At 49.3% G+C, this 19,285-nt stretch overlaps 1 protein-coding gene across 4 annotated transcripts in view; it reads right to left on the bottom strand.

Moving 5' to 3' along the window:
- Positions 1–13,811, bottom strand: part of SUPT5H (SPT5 homolog, DSIF elongation factor subunit) — a 30,460-nt gene extending 16,649 nt beyond the window's left edge. The window contains exons 1-10 of one of the 4 annotated variants that reach the window (XM_035286995.3): positions 13,701–13,811; positions 13,411–13,572; positions 6,816–6,981; positions 5,257–5,322; positions 4,690–4,701; positions 4,113–4,182; positions 3,941–4,009; positions 3,777–3,842; positions 3,442–3,472; positions 3,081–3,149 (exon numbers count right to left, since the gene is read on the bottom strand). In XM_035286995.3, the coding sequence (XP_035142886.1) occupies positions 3,081–3,149; positions 3,442–3,472; positions 3,777–3,842; positions 3,941–4,009; positions 4,113–4,182; positions 4,690–4,701; positions 5,257–5,322; positions 6,816–6,981; positions 13,411–13,485 (624 nt within the window). In that variant the 5' untranslated portion in view covers positions 13,486–13,572; positions 13,701–13,811. The remainder of the gene's footprint in view (positions 1–3,080; positions 3,150–3,441; positions 3,473–3,776; positions 3,843–3,940; positions 4,010–4,112; positions 4,183–4,689; positions 4,702–5,256; positions 5,323–6,815; positions 6,982–13,410; positions 13,573–13,700) is intronic. The other 3 variants (XM_035286996.3, XM_035286997.3, XM_035286998.3) reach the window with 3 other exon arrangements.
- Between the last annotated feature and the right edge of the window lie 5,474 nt (positions 13,812–19,285).

Raw genomic sequence — 19,285 nt, 5'->3', positions numbered from 1 at the left:
AGAAATTTTCGTAGGCCAGACACGATGGTTCACGCCTATAATCCCAGCACTTTGGGAGGCTAAGGAGGGTGGATCATCTGAGGTCAGGAGTTCAAGACCAGCCTGGCCAACATGGCAAAACCCCAACTCTACTAAAAAATACACAAAAAATAGCCAGGCATGGTGGCACCTGCCTATAATCCCAGCTCCTAGGGGGCTGAGGCAGGAAGATCATTTGAACCTGGGAGTCTGAGGTTGCAGCGAGCCGAGATCATGTCACTGCACTCTAGCCTAGGCAATAGAGCAAGACTCTGTCTCAAAAAAAAAAAAAAAAAGACATCTTCATAGCACCTTATTTCATAATTTTCAAAAAAGTGAAAACACAAATGTTCATAAATAAATGACTAAGCAAAATTTAGTATTATCTATAAGATGGAGTATTATACAGCCATAAAAATGAAGTCCTGGCCTGGCACAGTGGCTCACACCTGTAATCCCGGCACTTTGGGAGGCTAAAGTGGGTGGATCACCTGAGGTCAGGAGTTTGAGACCAGCCCAGCCTACAAGGTAAAACCCTGTCTCTACTAAAAACACAAAAATTAGCCAGGCGTGGTGGCAGGCACCTGTAGTCCCAACTACTTGGGAGACTGAAACAAAAGAATCAGTTGAACCTGGGAGGCAGCAGTTACAGTGAGCCGGGACCACACCATTTCATTCCAGCCTGGGCAAGAAGAGTGAAACTCCATCTCAAAAAACACACAAAAAAATGAAGTCCTGATATATGCTACAACATGGATGAGTCTTGAAAACATTAAGTGAAGGAAGTCAGTCCGGAAAGCAGATTCGTGGTTACCAGGAGATGTGGGAAAGGAGGAATAGGGAGCAATGGCTACTGGGTATCAGTTTCTTTTTGGTGTAATGAAAACGTCATTTGGGAATTAGACGGCAATGATGGTTACAAATATACTAAAATATATTAAAATCCACCATGGTTTACACTTTAAATAATTAAATTCTAGGCTGGCCACAGTGGCTCAGAACTGCAATCCCAGAACTTCAGGAGGCCAAGTCGAGCGGATCGCTTGAGCCAGGACTTCATGACCAGGCTAGTCAACATGGTGAAACCCTGTTCCTACTAAAAATACAAAAAGTCAGCTGGGCACGGTGGCAGGTGCCTGTAATCCCAGCTACCTGGGAAGCAGAGGTTGCAGTGAGCCAAGATCACACCATTGCACCCCAGCCTGGGCAACAAGAGTAAAACTCCATCTCAAAAAAAATAATCAGAGTCGTAACTCAAATGACCAGAATTTTACTCCAGGGCATCATGTAGGAAGATTTGAGCACACTTATTTTCGTTGTGTTTTTTTTTGGTAGAGATCGGGTGTCACCATGTCACGATGTTGTCCAGGCTGGCCTCGTACTCTTGGGCTCAAGCTAATCCTTTTGCCTCAGCCTCCCAAAGTACGGGTATTACAGACATAAGCCACCACACCTGGCCAAAAAGTACCTTTTCAGCCTCGCCATTGGGGAATCACGCCCCACAAACCCCAGTCTCCCCTTGACAGGCAGCGATACCACTATAACAATGAGGAAAACTTCCCCCACTCCCAGATGGAGTCTTGCTCTGTCGCCCAGGCTGGAGTGCAGTGGCATGATCTTGGCTCACTGCAGCCTCCACCTCCCAGGTTCAAGTGATTCTCCTGCCTTAGCCTCCCAAGTAGCTGGGATTACAGGTGTGTGCCACCATGCCTGGCTGATTTTTGCATTTTTAGTAGAGATGGGGTTTCACCATGCTGGTCTCAGACTGGCTGGTCTCGAACTCCTGACCTCATGATCCACCCACCTTGGCCTCCCAAAGTGCTGGGATTACAGGCATGAGCCACTGCGCCCAGCCTTTGAGGAAGACATTTGAGCACATTTAAAATCACAGTTTGCAAACCCTGCAACTGCCTACTTGGTCCCACTGGCTCACATCCAGTGGCTCAACAGGTTAAACCACGATCCCTAGCTGGGATCATGTTAAGTGAGAAAGCTACCAACCAGCACGGTGATTAGTTTCACGAATTTCGAGAACACCCTTCATAGCATTTGCCCTGGTTCCTTTAACAACAGCTCTACTAAGTAAACGCAAGCTGTAGAACAAGTCCTGGCTGAGAGCTCTACGTAAAGCCACCTAATCTTTTTATTTTATTTTATTTTATTTTTTTGAGATGGAGTTTCACTTTGTCATCCAGGCTGGAGTGCTGTGGCGCAATCTCGGCTCACTGCAACCTCTGCCTCCTTCGAGCAATTCTCTTGCCTCAGCCTCCTGAGTAGGTGGGACTATAGGCGTGCACTGCCACACCGAGCTAACTTTTGTATTTTTAGTAAAGACGGTTTCGCCATGTTGGCCAGGCTGGTCTCCAACTCCTGACCTCAAGTGACCCACCCGCCTCAGAGAGCTAGGATAACAGGAGTAAGCCACTGCGTCGGCCAAAAGCCATGTATGATGCTGAGAGGCAAGCAAGGGGCCCAGAGAGGGGAAGTAGGTGCATCAGAGTCACACAGCTAAGTAGCAAGGGCAGGACTCAAACTAAAGAAAGACCTGGGCCCAGTGTGGTGGCTCACGCCTGTAATCTCAGCACTTTGGGAGGCCGAGGCAGGTGAATCACCTTAGATCAGGAGTTCAAGACCAGCCTGGCCAACATGGTTAAACCCTGTCTTAAATAACAGAAAAGTAAAACATAAAGAAAGACCTGGGCCTCGGATGCAGCATTTGCTTCCTGGCATGTGGTGAAGAGGGTAACCCCGGATCAACAGGGCTGGTTAACAGGCAAACCCACTCTAACAAGGAAAAGGTAGAGGAAGCTAGCTGGTTGACTTCCAGAGGGCCAGAGGGGTGGCAGGACGCTGCCAGAAATGCAGAGAACAAAGAAAACATATCTGTCAGGGCCCAGAGGAGCCCTTCCATCTAGGCAGTGGTCTTGTTCTAGCTGAAGCAGCTCACTCAGCAGGCAGCTCTGCTCAGCACAGGGGCACCTGGTGCCCTTGAAGCTGACAATGTCCTTCCCTCTGGGTGTTGCCCATGTCTCCCCACCAAGCCACCTGCCTACCCAGCTTACCGTGTCTGTGAACTGGTAGGCAATGAACTTGCGCATCAAGGAAATGGCTGTGGCCCGTTCCTCCCCAATCTGGAAGATGAGAGGCAGATTTGAAAGAGATGACAGAATGGAGGAAAGGACACAGGAAGCGGGCAGGAGACAGCAGCAAAAAAGGTTAAGGAGAGGAGAGAGAGAGGATGGACAGCCAGGAAGATGGAGGTGGGAGAAAGCCAGTCAGTAACAAGGAGCAGCAGATAGAAACAGAAGTACCAAGTGACTGGCAGGTCACAGAGACCCGGGACAGACAAATGGGCAGTTCTCCCCCACAAAGCAGCTCCCTTATTCTCCCACCTCCTCCAAGCCCCAAGGACAGAGCACATACCTTACATTTGACAGTCCACAGATTGGGATCCCTGGGCAACAGAGGAAAAGGAAGCCCTTCAGTGAAGCTGAATCTTCAGCAACAAACAGATGAACCCCCAAGGCACCCCCTTCCTCTGTCTCCACACCCAGGATCCCCCATACTCACTGGCTTCCCCACGTTTCTACCCACGAGTGGGAGGAAAGAGAAAGTGCCACCTTGCCCTCCCTACCCCCACCATCCCCCACACTGTGTGACTCTGCCCTGACTTACTTCAGGGAGCTACCTGTTTGGGCACCATCAGCTCATGTAAGATTCACACCCCAGCACCGCCCCCACCATCCCAACCCCCTTACTTGACTCCTGGGAGCAGCTGCTGCTGGGTGATGTCATCTGAGAGCTCATCAGATCCTCCATACACCCTGAAGGGAGGAGGGCATTCAGGAAGGAAGGGGTGAAGCTCAGACCCCCTCCCCTTCCCACTGCTCCCTGCCCCCACCTGCCCGCGCCATGCCCTTACGTCTCTCCCACAGATGACTTGGCGTATTTCTTCATGTAATACTCGCCCAGTTCTTCTTCTCGCTGGTCCCTGGGGGAAGCAAACAGGAATTGAAAGTGGAGGAGAGTGGGTGGGCTGTCCACCCCCAAATCTCCCACAGGGCCAATCCCACCACGTGTTCTTCCTTGCCCACCTCCAGAGGTTTTGTAGGCGGCGAGCCCCAGAACGATCTTCATCCAGGACAACATTATCGATATTGGAGGCTAAAACAAAATTGACAGAGGGCATGAGCAATGGCAGGTGGAGGGCAAGGGCCTGGAGAAAGTAGGGGCGTGCAGGCCAAGGTTTGGCCCTGAGGCAGGAAGATGACATCTCACAGAGAACATCCCAACCCCTCATCCCCTACTCTCTCCTACTCAGCATCCTGCTTCTTGTCAAAAACACTGGGAATGGGGTCCAGCAGCTGGGGGGGGCTTCCAGCTGTTCCCATCTCACAGTTACTGTCCAGGTGCACCCTGGACTCCACCCCACCCCACCCATTGCTACCACCCACAAATGCTCAGTCCCAGACAGACATATCCATGCTTTCCCAGGCCAACAACTGGGGCAAACCTGGCCCCAGAACTCCCTGACTCTGAACCCTACGTGGGTCAGAGCCCCCAGGGCCAGACCAGGGCTGGTGGGCAGGAGGTGAGGGCAGGTGCTGCAGGAAGGAGGAAATGTCAGGATATGGGAGGAAGGTCGGGGAATCATACTTTTCAGATTCTTACCTTCAATCTCTTCTACTTGGAGGAAGAGGAGGTGGTGGTGGTGGTGGTGGTGGTGGTTGTGGTGGTGGTGGTGGTGGGCGAGGGCAGACAAAGTATGAGCCAAATTATAGCAGCAAAATCAACCAATGGGTTGCGGGAGGGGAAGGGAGGGACACAGAAAGGTTGAAAATCAAAAGTAAAGGCCAGGCACCAGGTGGTTGGGGAGAAGCCGAAATGTATGAGGCGCACAGAACGGAAAATAACGGGGAAAGGGGGGCATTGGCCCAGGAAGTGGGGGGTATCTTGGGACAGAGCTCACCCACCCTACAACCCCAGAAGGGATTCACTGGGCCCTGGGATCCCAGGGTCCTCTCCTCACAACATCCCCATCCCACAGCCCCACCCCCCACTCATGGGCCTAAAAGGAAAAAGCGGGGAGTTGGTCTCTTTGGGAAGGACAGAAAGAAGCAAGGTGAGGACGGTGGGGATTGGGGTGTACAGGGGATGGGGAGTTGGGGTAATGGGCTCTGAAGACCCTCTTGACCACCCCCATTCCAGTAGTCTTATGGAGGCAGGGCCCACACACACCTTTCTCTAGGATGTCCTCTGCTCCATCCTCCCACTGGTCCTCGTCCTCATACTCATCATCGACATCTAGAACGGAAAGGCCAAGTGGTAAGGGGCAAAGGTGACCTCATAACAGATATCACGACACGAAACATCTCCTCTGGAAGACAGGCACTACGAATCCCCACTGCCCAGAGCAGGACACTGAGGCTCCGACAGGGAGGCACTCATCCGAGGTCATACCACAGAGCTGGTGTGTGCAGCAGGGTCAGGGGCACCTGCAGCTCCACCTAGCTCTGTAAGTCATCCCCTCTCCTTACTCCACCCCCAAATCCCTTAAGAAAACTAAGATCAAAGAAAGCCAGAAGAAAAGTTCCCTTCCAACTATCAAAACATGATCACTAGACAGTTTTTTAAAAGATGGTTTGTGGTTAGTTGGTTTTATGATTCTCGTCCATTTATGACAGCTAACGCTGAGAGCATACTATACTCCCTACCCTGCTCTGAGTACCTAACACAGATTCCTCATTCATCTTCCTGGCAACCCCGAGGGAGGCACTATTGCTGTATCTATTTTACAGCGAAGACTCTGAGATCCAGAGAGGTTTAGTAACTTGCCCAGAGACTCAGCTGGGATCTGAGAAGCAGTCTGGCTCCATGGTCCATGCACTTAACCTCTTCACTATGCTGCATGTACTGTTTTGTATGTATCAAACATTACACTAAAACGTAATACATGCACATAATGAAAGACTCAACATCTATAGAGAATGTAAGCATCAGTTAAGTGTCCCTCCCTTTTCTAACCCCCCAGTATCTCAGTCACCTTTACCAAAGGCAACTCCATGACTAGTTTTTTGCCTAGAGATGATCTATGTACATATATGTAATGCATGTAAGGCTGCACGTGGTGGCTCACACCTGTAATCTCAACACTACGGGAGGCTGAAGTGGGAAGATCACTTGAGCCAAGAGTTTGGAATCAGCCTGGGCAACATAGTGAGACCTCCTCTCTACAAAAAAATTTAAAATTAGTTTAGTAGGGTCTGGTGGTGTACACCTGTGGTCACAGCTACTCAGGAAACTGAGGTGGGAGGATCACTTGAACCTGGGAGGTAGAGGCTGCAGTGAGCCATGATCATGCCACTGCACTCCAGCCTGGGAAACAGAGTGAGATCCTGTCTTAAAAAAGAAAAGGCTGGGTGCAGTGGCTCATGCCTGTAATCCCAGCACTTTGGGAGGCTGAGGCAAGCAGACCACCTGAGGTCAGGAGCTCAAGACCAGCCTGGCAAACATGATGAAATGTTGTCTTTACTAAAAATACAAAAATTAGCTAGGTGCAGTGGTGTGCACCTATAATCCCAGCTACTCAGGAGGCTGAGGCAGGAGAATCGCTTGAACCTGGGAGGCGGAGGTTGCAGTGAGCTGAGATCGCACCACTGCACTCCAGCCTGGGCAACAGAGCTAGACTCTGTCTCAAAAAAAAAAAAAAAAAAAAAGTAAGAAAAAAAGAAATGGAACTAAAAGTGGAAGCTCAGCCCTCAGCCTCTGGTCTGCACTTGCCCAGCACTGTGACATACCAGCCTCATCCAGAATGAAGCCTCCATGGCGGGGTTTCTTGGGCGGCCGGTCATCATCTTCCTCCTCCTCTTCCTCATCGTATTCCTCCTCCTCTTCCTCCTCCTCTTCTTCCTCAGGCTCTTCTTCCTTCTCACTGCCTGCTGCACTGCGCCGCTCTTCCTCTACCTACAGGGGTCAGGCAGAGTTGTGGCACCAGAATTCTACTACCCCAAAATCTAAATACCCTGTTCCCTACCCCAAATCTGACCTCAGATCGGCCTGGCCAATCACAGTTCCCCTGGCTCTGCATACACCCCTTTCATTCTACGCTGGCCTCTCTGGTTACCATCCTGTCTGAGCGACAGCACTGCCATCTCCCCAGCCGCCCAATCAACGCTGGGAGTTGGCCTGGGCCTCTACCTGCACTAGATCTCTTGCTCACCTTCCACCAGGTCTTTTCTTTTTAATTTTTATTTATTTGTTTTCTTTATTTTTCGTAAGACTTCACTAACATGAAATCCACTGGGTCTTTTAAGTATAATAGCTCAATGAAACTTAGTCCTTGGGCCTCATCTCTTTCCTTTTTCTTTTTTTCTTTCAGAAGTCCTACTTTGTCGCCCAGGCTAGAGTACCATGGCATAATCTCAGCTCACTGCAACTTCTACCTCTTGGGTTCAAGCAATTCTCCTGCCTCAGCCTCTTGATTAGCTGGGATTATAGACATGTGCCACCACAACTGGCTAATTTTTGTATTTTTTTAGTGGAGAAGGGGTTTCAGCATGTTGACCAGGCTGGTCTCGAACTCCTGATCTCATGTGATTCCCCCCTCCTTGGTCTCTCAAAGTGCTGGGATTACAGGTGTGAGGTACAGTACCCAGCCCATCTCTTTCCATTCTATGAATCCTCGAGGCCATCTCGTTCTCTTCCTTGGCAGTGGTGGACATCTCTGTGACAGTGACTCCCATCTCTGTTTCCAGTCCACACTGTTCACCAAGATCACTGGCCACCCCTGTTGCTAATTCTGTTGCCATTCTGTATTCCCTACCATCCCAGCAGCATCTGGCACCCCAACCACGCCTTCCCTGTAGAAATGGTCCTCCCTTGGCTTCTGCCATATCATGCTCTCCTGGTTTTTCTCAGCACTCCTCTTCAAGCTCCTCTTACTCTGTTCACCTCTTCAAGGCTGACATCAATTACCAGGACTCAGTCCACACCACTTTGCTTCTCCCTCCATGCACTCTCTCCCTAGCCATCTTACCTTCCATGACTTCAGTTTCTGTCTCTGCAGGCGAACCCTCATCTGTCTCTAGACCCCCACTTTTTTCCAGAACTCAAGACCACCATGCACCAGCAGCATCCTGGATGCCTCCCCATGATGTCCTCTGAGCCCTTTCAGACCCACTGTGTCCCACACTGACCTCAGTGTCTTCCCCTAGACCTGTGCTGGCCTCCTCCAATTACCAACAGGCACCAAATCCTCGTTCTTTCTGCCTGTGAACATCATTTCTGCAAGTCATGCTTTCCCCCAGCCCCATACCTCAGAGCCTAGGCCACGACACTCCCCTCTCACACCTGGATCCTTACCCCAGCCTCCTCCCTACTCTCCTGGCCTCTAATCCCTCTTTCCATACCAGCAACAATATTAATGGATCCACACCAAACTTCAATCTTTAACCCGCTGACCTCACGACTTCTTCCATGTCATTACTACAATCCATTTACCTAATACAGGTTGAATATTCCTAATCCGAAAGTCTGAAATCTGGCTAGGCACAGTGGCTCACTTCCGTAATCACATTATGGGAGTCCGAGACGGGAGGATTACCTGAGATCAGGAGTTCAAGACCAGCCTAGCCAACATGGTGAAACCCCGTCTATACTAAAAATACAAAAGCTACCTCAGCATCGTGGTGGGTACCTGTAATCCCAGCTACCCAGGAGGCTGAGGCAAGAGAATTGCTTTAACCTGGGAGGCAAAGGTTGCACTGAGCTGAGATTGCACCACTGCACTGCAGCCTGCCCAATGGAGCAAGATGCTGCCTCAAAAAAAAAAAAAAAAAAATCTGAAACCTGGAACCTTTCAAAATCTGCAACTTTTTCAGCACAGACATGATGCTAAAAGGTCATGCTGAGGCTGGGCACAGTGGCTCATGCCTATAATCTCAGCACTTTGGGAGGCCGAGGAGGACAGATCATGAGGTCAGGAGTTCAAAACCAGCCTGGCCAACACAGTAAAACCCCATCTCCACTAAAAATACAAAAAAAAAAAAAAAATAGCTGGAGGTGGTGGCAGGCGCCTGTAGTCCCAGCTACTTTGGAGGCTGAGTTAGGAGAATTGCCTAAACCTGGGGAGGTGGAGGTTGTAGTGAGCTGAGATTGCACCATTGCACTCCAGCCTGGGTGACACAGAGAGACAAGACTCTGTCTCCAAAAAAAAAGCCATGCTCAAAGTAAATGTTCACTGGAAGATTAGGGAATGCTCCAATGCAAATATTACCAAAAAAAAAAATTCGAAAACACTTCCAGTCCCAAGCATTTTGGATAATATTCAATATGTATTTTCTTCCAATCCATTCACGTTTTCACTTTAAAGAGAAACATTTCTATGTTTTGCAATTTCTTAAAATTTAAAACTCCTTGAAGATTTGTTTGTCATAAACACAAGGTAACTATAAAGATAAAAGCAAAACAAAACAATGTTATTAAGACAGCAAAATACTGCTGCGTGCTGTAGGCCTCAGTCTAAGGCCTGTCCTCCCGTTCAAGACACAGTAGCACTGAAACGAAACTTCTCATGACCCAGTCAAGACAAGACACACAACTGAAAAGAAAATACTTTCACTACATGATTCAATGTAGCTTAAGGTCTTGTCCTCATTCTACCTAAAAGCACCTCTCATCATCCCCAACCTAAAATATACGCTACAGTCTTAGAAAACTGTGATCTAAAACATGAACCTGACCATTTGGTCCCCTGCCCAGCTCCTCAGCCAGCCCAGACTAGAAGTATATGCTCTGCCCACTGCCTTTCCCCCTTTACCCCCCTTCAGGACTGCCTCCCCCAAACAGTAGGTCTCAGCTGCACTGAACTCCTTGGACCATGCTCTCTCAGTGCTGCTCATCATCCATGCTGGTTCTCTGCATAAAGAGTTCCCTCTGGGCCAGGCACTGTGGCTCACGCTTGTAATCCCAGCACTTTGAGAGGCCGAGAAGGGTGGACTGCCTGAGGTCAGGAATTCAAGACCAGCCTGGCCAACATAGAGAAACCCCATCTCTACTAAAAAATACAAAAAATCAGCTGGGCATGGTGGCAGACACCTGTAATCCCAGGAACTCAGGAGGCTGAGGCAGGAGAATCACTTAAACCTAGGAGGCAGAGGTTGCAGTGAGCCAACATGGCGCCACTGCACTTGGGCCTGGACGACATAGCAAGACTTCAACTCAAAACACACACACACACACACGTAGCTCATTATTTGCCATCACTACTTGTCCAGCCACAGAACCCTGTCCTTCAAGGACCATATCACCATTTGGCTGTCTGAAAAGACCATCTAGTCCTATCTGGCTGTGGGGACAGGCTTCTCACTGCCCTCCTGCCTCACCTGGTAACCGAATTGGAACCAGCGCGGGGTTCAAGTATGGTGTAGCGCTGGGGAAGTGAGACTAGCGCAGTGCAAACCAGAAGGTCCCAGACAGGAAATGGAACTGGGGATCTTGGTCTCATTACCACCAGACTTTAACCAGCAAGCAGTGTCTCCAAGCCATGAGTCAGAGACCAAGAACTCAGGGCTGCAGCTTGGAGGAAAGGCCCTCTCTGTCACTCTCCCACTCATCCCTCCCCCACCACAGCATCCCTATTTCTCCAACTCTTCACTGGAAGCCTGGAAACCAGGCACTCCCCAAAGGGCACCACAAAGACTGGCAATCAAATGTCCACAGAGGATAAGCAGGCAACGTAAGTGAGTGGAACAAGTCACCCAGAACACACGGCACTCTCCGCCTACTGAACGCTTTCCAGAACACAGCCATGTGCGACCTTTTCCTTTTCTTCACTCTGCCACAAGGCAAGCAAGATGATAAATGGCAACTTATATACCCTGGGAACTGGAGAAAATTCCCAGTTGTAAGTGGCGCAGCCACTCATGGAGCAAAGGGGTGCTCTGCAGAACAACCCTGGGTCCCAGGCTGCCAGCTCCATCCATTTTCCCAGAAAAAGAAAGAAATCTTAATCTTTATGTGAAATCTCCCTCACAAGCATTGGCAACTAATTTAAAAAGCCAACTTAAGTTTTTATACATCAAATAAGAGATCTATAAACACTTTATCATCTGTTTACTGGTTTCTGACTGCTACCTACTAAAGTCAATTCCAAAAAAGCAAAGATTTCCTACCAGACACCGGGGAAGTGGAACACAGTAGCAGATGCAAACGCTGATTTGTTCAACAAATGAATAAAACAAAAGCAAGTTTAAAAAGAGGAGGCCGGGCACGGTGGCTCACGCCTATAATCCCAGCACTTTGGGAGGCTGAGGCGGGTGGATCACGAGGTCAAGAGATCGAGACCATCCTGGTCATCAAGGTGAAACCCCACCTCTACTAAATACACAAAAATTAGCTGGGCATGGTGGCACGCACCTGTAGTCCCAGCTACTCAGGAGGCTGAGGCAGGAGAATGGCTTGAACCCAACAGGCGGAGGTTGCGGTGAGCCGAGATCGTGCCATTGCACTCCAGCCTGGGTAACAAGAGTGGAAACTGCCTCTCAAAAAACAAAAGAAAAAAAAAAAAGAGGATAATGGGCCTGGCACAGGGGCTCACGCCTATAATCTCAGCACCTGGGAGGCCCAGGAGGGTGGATCACCTGAGGTAAGGAGTTCGAGACCAGACTGGCCAACATGGCAAAACCCCATCTCTACTAAAAATACAAAAATGAGCCAAACATGGTGGCATGCACCTGTAATACCAGCTACTCAGGAGGCTGAGGTTGCAGTGAGCCAAGATCATGCCACTGCACTCCAGCCTGTGCAACAGAGCAAGATGTTGTCTCAAAAAAACACAAAAAGGATAATGGGCAATAAAAGAACATTTCAAATCAGAAACACCCCAGGAAATGATTGTTTTTTGGTTCCTGAAACTGAGGTACTCAACAGATCCAAAGCCAGAGTGATCCTTTCAAAACATGATCCCATCTTCTACCTGCTCACTTTTTCATGGTTGCATTTTGCTCAGTTAAGGCCAAATTCCTTACCACAGCCTTCAAGATCCTATATGACCTGGCTCCCATAAATTCCTTGTTGCACTCACTCTGTTCCAACCAAACTGGAACCCCTTTTTTGTGGGGGGAGGTGGGGAGACAGAGTCTCACTCTGTCACCCAGGCTGCAGTGCAGTGGCACCATCGCAGCTCACTGCACCTTCACCTGCTGGCTCAAGCGATCTTCCCATCTCAGCTTCCAGAGTAGCTGGGACTACAGGAACGTGCCACCATGCTCAGCTAATTTTTTTTTTTTTTTTTTTTTTTGAGACGGAGTTCCGCTCTTGTTACCCAGGCTGGAGTGCAATGGCGCGATCTCAGCTCACCACAACCTCCGCCTCCTGGGTTCAGGCAATTCTCCTGCCTCAGCCTCCTGAGTAGCTGGGACTACAGGCATGCGCCACCATGCCCAGCTAATTTTTTGTATTTTTTTTTTTTTTTTTAGTAGAGACGGGGTTTCACCATGTTGACCAGGATGATCTCGATCTCTTGACATCGTGATCCACCCGCCTCGGCCTCCCAAAGTGCTGGGATTACAGGCTTGAGCTGCCACACCCAGTCTCAGCTAATTTTTTTTTCTTTTTTCTTTTTTTGTCTTCAGTGGTTGGCTATCGGCTAATTTTTTTATATTTTTGTAGAGACAGGGTCCCACTATATTGCCCAGATTGCCCTCGAAATTCTAGGCTCACGTCCTCCCATCTAGGCCTCTCAAATCCTCGTTAATCCTTGAACACAGCAAACACAGTGCCATCTTTCCACCTGCTGGTCCCCCTCACTGGAACACTCCACTTCCAGCTAACCACAACCCACTCCCTCAATCATTGTTCAAATGTCACCCTTCAGACTCAGGTTGATGACCCTATTTCAAGTGCAACCAGGACTCTCCACTCCCCTTCTCTATTCTCCCTTTCTCCAGAGTATCTTCCAGCTTACTATATGGTGTATTTATTGGCTATGTTTATTTACATTCTCGAAGCCAGAAATTTTTTAAATCTGCTTTGTTTACTGGTGTACCCCAAGGGCAAAGAATTGCGCCTGGTATATAGCAGGCACTACAAATTTATTTCTGGAATGACTAGACGTAACTAAAAAAAATAACTAATGCTAAGTGCTTACTATATACACACAGAGTAAACTTTAAAAACATCACCTGTTATCTCACTGGACCTGGCTCATCTCTGGCCTCCAGAACCTGTCCCTTTGCTTGACTTCAACTTGCGTACTTCTCTGCCTCTTACAACAATCTGGGATCTCCCAGAAGCCAGAGCTCGCTGTGAACCCCTCGAGCCTCCCACAAGGGACTTTCTGCCCCGAGTCCTGTCCCCAGGCGCAGTATCTCCCCCAGCGCCCCTGCCACAGACCTCGGCCTCCTCGCCGTCACTACTGCGCTCGCTGTCCTCCTCCTCGGAGAAGTTGCTGTCCTCGCTGTCCGACATCTTCCGCTGCTGCGGGAAAAGACGGCCGCCTCAGCGTGTCCCACAATCCTGAGCGCCACCTCGAGCCTCAGTTTCCCCGCTGGTTCCCTGGGAGAAGAAAACCCCTTAGCGCACTTCCGGCAGCCTCGTTTTGGCAATCGTGAACTGGAGTGCGGACCCCCTCCTACGCCACATGTTAGACCTTCCTAGTTTACGAATCCGCTCCCTACACCTACCCGGCCCCCGGCTGCCCCCGGAACTGCCACCTCTGCACCTACACTTAACCGCTCCGACTCCACCTACGACTTAGATACCAGCTGCAGTTCGCACGACGCCTTGCTGGGGCTGACGGGTCCTCTCGCGAGAACCCATCCATTGGCCTCACCTAACGCGAGATTTCCGGGGCTGGCCCGGACGACTCACTTCTGGGTCGCCATCATAAGAGAGGCAGGGCTGGCTTAGGCAGAGTTCGCGGCCGACATCTGTGGAGGGTCATGCGAGGAAAAGTATTTTTACCCTGCCGTCTCGGCCTTTTCCAGGCTGGAACTCGTGTTTGAATTGAGTGAGCCGTTTGTTCGATAGTCCAGGCCACTAGCGCGATATGCCAAGCCGCGAGGAGGCGGGGAATCGGCGAACAGCAAATTAGAAAAGAAACCAGGCTTATATCCTAGGCCCTCTAAAGCATCCCCAGGAGATAAGTATCCCTATTTTGCAGAGAACGCTAAAGCTCAGTGGAAAGCAGCAGACTCAAGCCTCCTCGCCAAGTCTAAGTGACCGTGAAGCCCTTGTTTTCTTTTTCTTTCTTCTTATTTTTTGTAGTGTTGGGGTCTCACTATGTTGCCCGGGCTGGTCTGAAACTCCTGGGCTCAAGCCATCCTCCGGCCTCGGCTTCCCAAAGTGCTGAGATTACAGGCGTTACCTGGCGCGCCGACCCAAGCCCCCATTTTTTTTTCCAGGCTCCCTACGTTCAGTTAAAGGAGAATTTATTTATTAGTAATGACGGCTGACGAGTGGTGGCAGAAAGGACAGGTGTAAGGGAGAGATGAAAAATGAAGCTGAAAATCAACAGGAAGAATTTTTAACAAAAAAAGAGAAAAATGAACCTTCGCCTGTAAACCCAGCGCTTTGGGAGGCTGAGGCAGGAGGATCACGAGGTCAGGAGTTCAAGACCAGCCGGGCCAAGACGCTGAAACTAAAAATAGAAAAGTTAGCCAGGTGTGGTGGTGGACACCTGTAATCCCAGCTACTGGGAAGGTGAGGCAGAAAATTGCTTGAACCCAGGAGACAGAGGTTGCTGTGAGCTGAAGTCGCACCACTGCACTCCAGCCTGGGCAGAGTGAGACTCCGTCTCTAAAATAAAATAACCTCAGAAGCCTTCAGGACATATTGGTAAAATTTCTCATATAGGTATGACACTCTGGATTCAGTTTACCTAAGCCTAATATATGCCTACTTAGTTACTGGGGAATGGGGTGCAGTTATGATGGAAACAGGCAGTGAATATACTTACAGATGTGTGTGTGTCTCCCCAAAAACACACACTCCCCAATCCAGCAATCCCAAATTGAGTCCAAAATGGATTGGGGAGGGGCTCGGCACGCTATAAAAAGTGGCTCACACTTGTAATCCCAGCACTTTGGGAGGCCAAGGCAGGCGGATCACCTGAGGTTGGAAGTTCGAGACCAGCCTGACCAACATTGAAAAACCCCGTCTACTAGAAATACAAAATTAGCTGGGCATGGTTGTGCATGCCTGTAACCCCGGCTACTTGGGAGGCTGAAGCAGGAGAATCGCATGAACTTGAGAAGCAGGGGTTGCAATGAGCCGAGGTTGCGCCATTGCATTCCAATCTGGGCAATAAGAGTGAAACTCCATCTCAAATTTAAAGAAAGAAAGAAAGGTGTTTCCCCATTTTCCCTTCCATAAGCTTGGTTCCTTTAAGTACCAGCTCTTGAAAATAGGATTCTACATATAAAATCACTACGGATACTACTGCAGAAAGGCATTCACTCCAGAAAAGAGAGGGCACAGTCATTTTCCCCCACCATGGAAATTTCTTCCTTGGTGGATCCGTGGTTCTGAACTCTCAGTAGCACATCAGAATACTTGCGAGGATTTTAGAAAGACAGAGTTGCATAACAGCCCTAAACTGGAAACAACCCAATGTCTATCATGAGGAGAACAGATATATTTTGGGCCAGGTGTGGCCCACGCCTGTAATCTCAGCATTTGGGGAGGCTGAGGCAAGCAGATAGCCTGAGGTCAGGAGTTCAAGACTAGCCTGGCCAACATGGTAAAACCCCATCTCTACTAAAAATAAAAAAATTAGCCAGCCATGGTGGCACACGCCTATAATCCCAGCTACTTGGGAGGCTGAGGCAGGAGAATTGCTGGAACCTGGGAGGTGAACTGGGCGTGGTGGCTCACACCTGTTATCCCAGCTTTTTGGGAGGCTGAGGTGCGTGGATCACCTGAGGTCAGGAGTTCGAGATCAGCCTGACCAATATGGTGAAACCCCATCTTAAAAAAAAATGAGCCTGGGAGGCAAAGATTGCAGTGAGTGGAGATCACGCCACTGCATTTCAGCCTGGGTGACAGAGCCAGACTCCCTCTCAAAAACAAACAAAACGGCCGGGCGCAGTGGCTCAAGCCTGTAATCCCAGCACTTTGGGAGGCTGAGGTGGGTGGATCACGAGGTCAAGAGATCGAGACCATCCTGGTCAACAAGATGAAACCCTGTCTCTACTAAAAATACAAAAATTAGCTGGGCATGGTGGTGCGCGCCTGTAGTCCCATCTACTCGGGAGGCTGAGGCAGGAGAATTGCTTGAACCCAGGAGGCGGTGGGATTGCACTCCAGTCTGGGTAACAACAGCGAAACTCCGTCTCAAAAAAACAAAAACAAAAACCAAATTGCAGTACATCCATCCATGCAACGGAATAGTAACAACTAGTGATACACACATGAATAAATCTCCAAAACATTATGCTGAGTGAAAAAAGCCAGACATCACATGTACAGCATGGGTCCATTCATGTGAAACTCCAGAGCAAGCAAAACCAACCTATGCACACAATGCAGATTAGTGCATGTCTGGGGCTGGCGATGGAGATGGAAATTGACTGGGAAGGGAGATAAGGAATGCTTTGGGGTGATGGAAATGTGGTCATCCAGTGCACTCCAGCCTGGGAGACAAAGGGAGACTCTGTCTCAACAACAACAACAACAAGAATCAGGTGAGGTGGCTCATGTCTGTAATCCCAGCACTTTGGGAGGCTGAGGTGGGAGCATCGCTTGAGTCCAGGTGTTCAAGGTTAGCCTGGGCAATAAAAGGTAATCCCATCTCTACAAAAAAGTACAAAAATTAACTGAACATGGTGGCATGCACCTATAGCCTTAGCTATTTGGGAGACTGAGGTGGGAGAGTCACTTGAGCCTGAGAAATCAAGTCTGCAACGAGCTGTGATCGTGCCACTGCCCTCCAGCCTGGGTGACAGATTTGATTTAAACGCCAAAATATATGGACAGATGCCAAGTCCAGCCTGTGCTGCATAGTGAAACCTTGTCTCTAAATAATAATAATAGATGCTCAGGCTCCACCAGAGACCAATTATAAAATTATCTGGACTGGGATCTGGCCATAGTATTACTTGAAAGTTCTTCAAGTGGTAATTATTTGTAGGCAGGGATGTGAGCCACAGGACCCTCCCTGTCCTCCAGGGACAGGGATGAGGTTAAAGAACACCTGTGGGCCGGGCGCCATGGCTCACACCTGTAATCCCAGCACTTTGGGAGGCTGAGGCGGGCGGATCACGAGGTCAAGAGATCGAGACCATCCTGGTCAACATGGTGAAACCCCGTCTCTACTGAAAATACAAAAAATTAGCTGGGCATGGTGGTGCGTGCCTGTAATCCCAGCTACTCAGGAGGCTGAGGCAGGAGAATTGCCTGAACCAAGGAGGTGGAGGTTGCGGTGAGCCGAGATCGCGCCATTGCACTCCAGCCTGGGTAATGAGCGAAACTCCGTCTCAAAAAAAAAATACCTGTGCACTTCTCTGTCCCTTCTGGGAAGAAAGAGAAGAGGAAGAATCTAAAAGAGAGTGAGAATAGGGCAGGAAAGGCAATTTATCCAAATCCCTGCCCAAGAAGTCAGAGACTTCAGATTTCACCTTACGTTCCTCCTTTCCTCTTCCCCTTGGCTCCTAGGGCTCCAGGGGGGGTCCTCTGGACTAGAGGGAAGACAAGGCTTAAAGTTTGGGACTTGGAGCTGGAGATTGTTTCCTCTTTCTCTACCCAGCCTCTCTGGGTGTACCTGGAAGCCCGTGTCTTCCAAGGCTCATGCTGTGGTAGGATGCCAATCACAAGCTCCCTGTAGTAACTCCAAGAATTTGCCCAGAAAGAGGGGGACAGTCTGGAGATGTCGTTTACAGGGCAAGCAAAGGCCCTGGCTGGCCACCCCAGAGCATCTAGCAGGTGCTGGAGCCCCAGAGCATCTAGCAGGTGCTGTAGCTGGAACACAGCAGTTCCCACAGATGGTCCCACAGATAGTCCCTCCTGGTATCTATGAGCAAGGGCATGAGCCCAAGTCCCCACTCCCAAGGTTTCTTTCTTGTGGCCTGGCACAAACCACTTCTCTGGGTCTCAGTTTCCTCATTTGTAAATAGGGCTCTGGATAATCCCTGCCTTAATGGCTGACACTATCCCATACTGTACTTACATGCAAATTAGAAAAAGACACTTGGCCAGGCACGGTAGCTCATGCCTGTAATCCCAGCACTTCAGGAGGCTGAGGTGGGCAGATGACAGGTCAAGAGATCGAGACCATCCTGGCCAATGCAGTGAAACCTCGTCTCTATTTTCTTTTTTTTTTTAAAGATGGGGTTTCACCATGATGGCCAGGCTGGTCTTGAACTCCTGACCTCAGGTGATCCACCCACTTCAGCCTCCCAAAGTGCTAGGATTATAGGCGTTAGCCACAGTGCCCAGCCCCCATCTCTATTAAAAATAAAATATTCGGCCAGGCGTGGTGGCTCACGCGTGTAATCCAAGCACTTTGGAGGCCAAGGTGGGCAGATCACCTGAGGTCGGAAGTTCAAGACCAGGGTGACCAACATGGTGAAACCCCGTCTTTAAAAAAATAATAAATAAATAAATTTGGCCGGGCTCGGTGGCTCACGCCTATAATCCCAGCACTTTGGGAGGCTGAGGCGGGTGGATCACAAGGTCAAGAGATCGAGACCATCCTGGTCAACAAGGTGAAAGCCCGTCTCTACTAAAAATACAAAAATTAGCTGGGCATGGTGGTGCTCACCTGTAGCTACTCGGGAGGCTGAGGCAGGAGAATTGCTTGAACCCAGAAGGCGGAGGTTGCGGTGAGCTGAGATTGTGCCATTGCACTCCAGTCTGGGTAACAACAGCGAAACTAACCATCTCAAATAATAATAATAATAATAATAATAAAAATAAATAAATTTTTTAAAACAAAAATTAATTAATTAATTAAAAATTCAGTGGCTCGCGCCTGTAATATCAGCACTTTGGGAGGCTGAGGCAGGTGGATCACGAGGTCAGGAGATCAAGACCATCCTGGCCAACATGGTGAAAACCCATCTCATTTAAAAAAAAAAAAAAAAAAGGAAGAAAAAAAAATACAAAAATTAGCCGGGTGTGGTGGTGCGTACCTGTAGTCCCAGCTACTCAGGAGGCTGAGGCAGGAGAATCCTTTGAACATGGGAGGCAGAGGTTGCAGTGAGCTGAGATCTTGCCACTGCACTCCAGCCTGGCAACAGAGTGAGACTCCATCTCAAAATATATGTATATT

Source organism: Callithrix jacchus, chromosome 22 (assembly GCF_049354715.1).
Source record: "Callithrix jacchus isolate 240 chromosome 22, calJac240_pri, whole genome shotgun sequence".
Lineage (NCBI taxonomy): Eukaryota > Metazoa > Chordata > Mammalia > Primates > Cebidae > Callithrix > Callithrix jacchus.
Note: the sequence above shows the minus strand (reverse complement) of the source record. Positions and strands in the feature narration are given on the sequence as shown.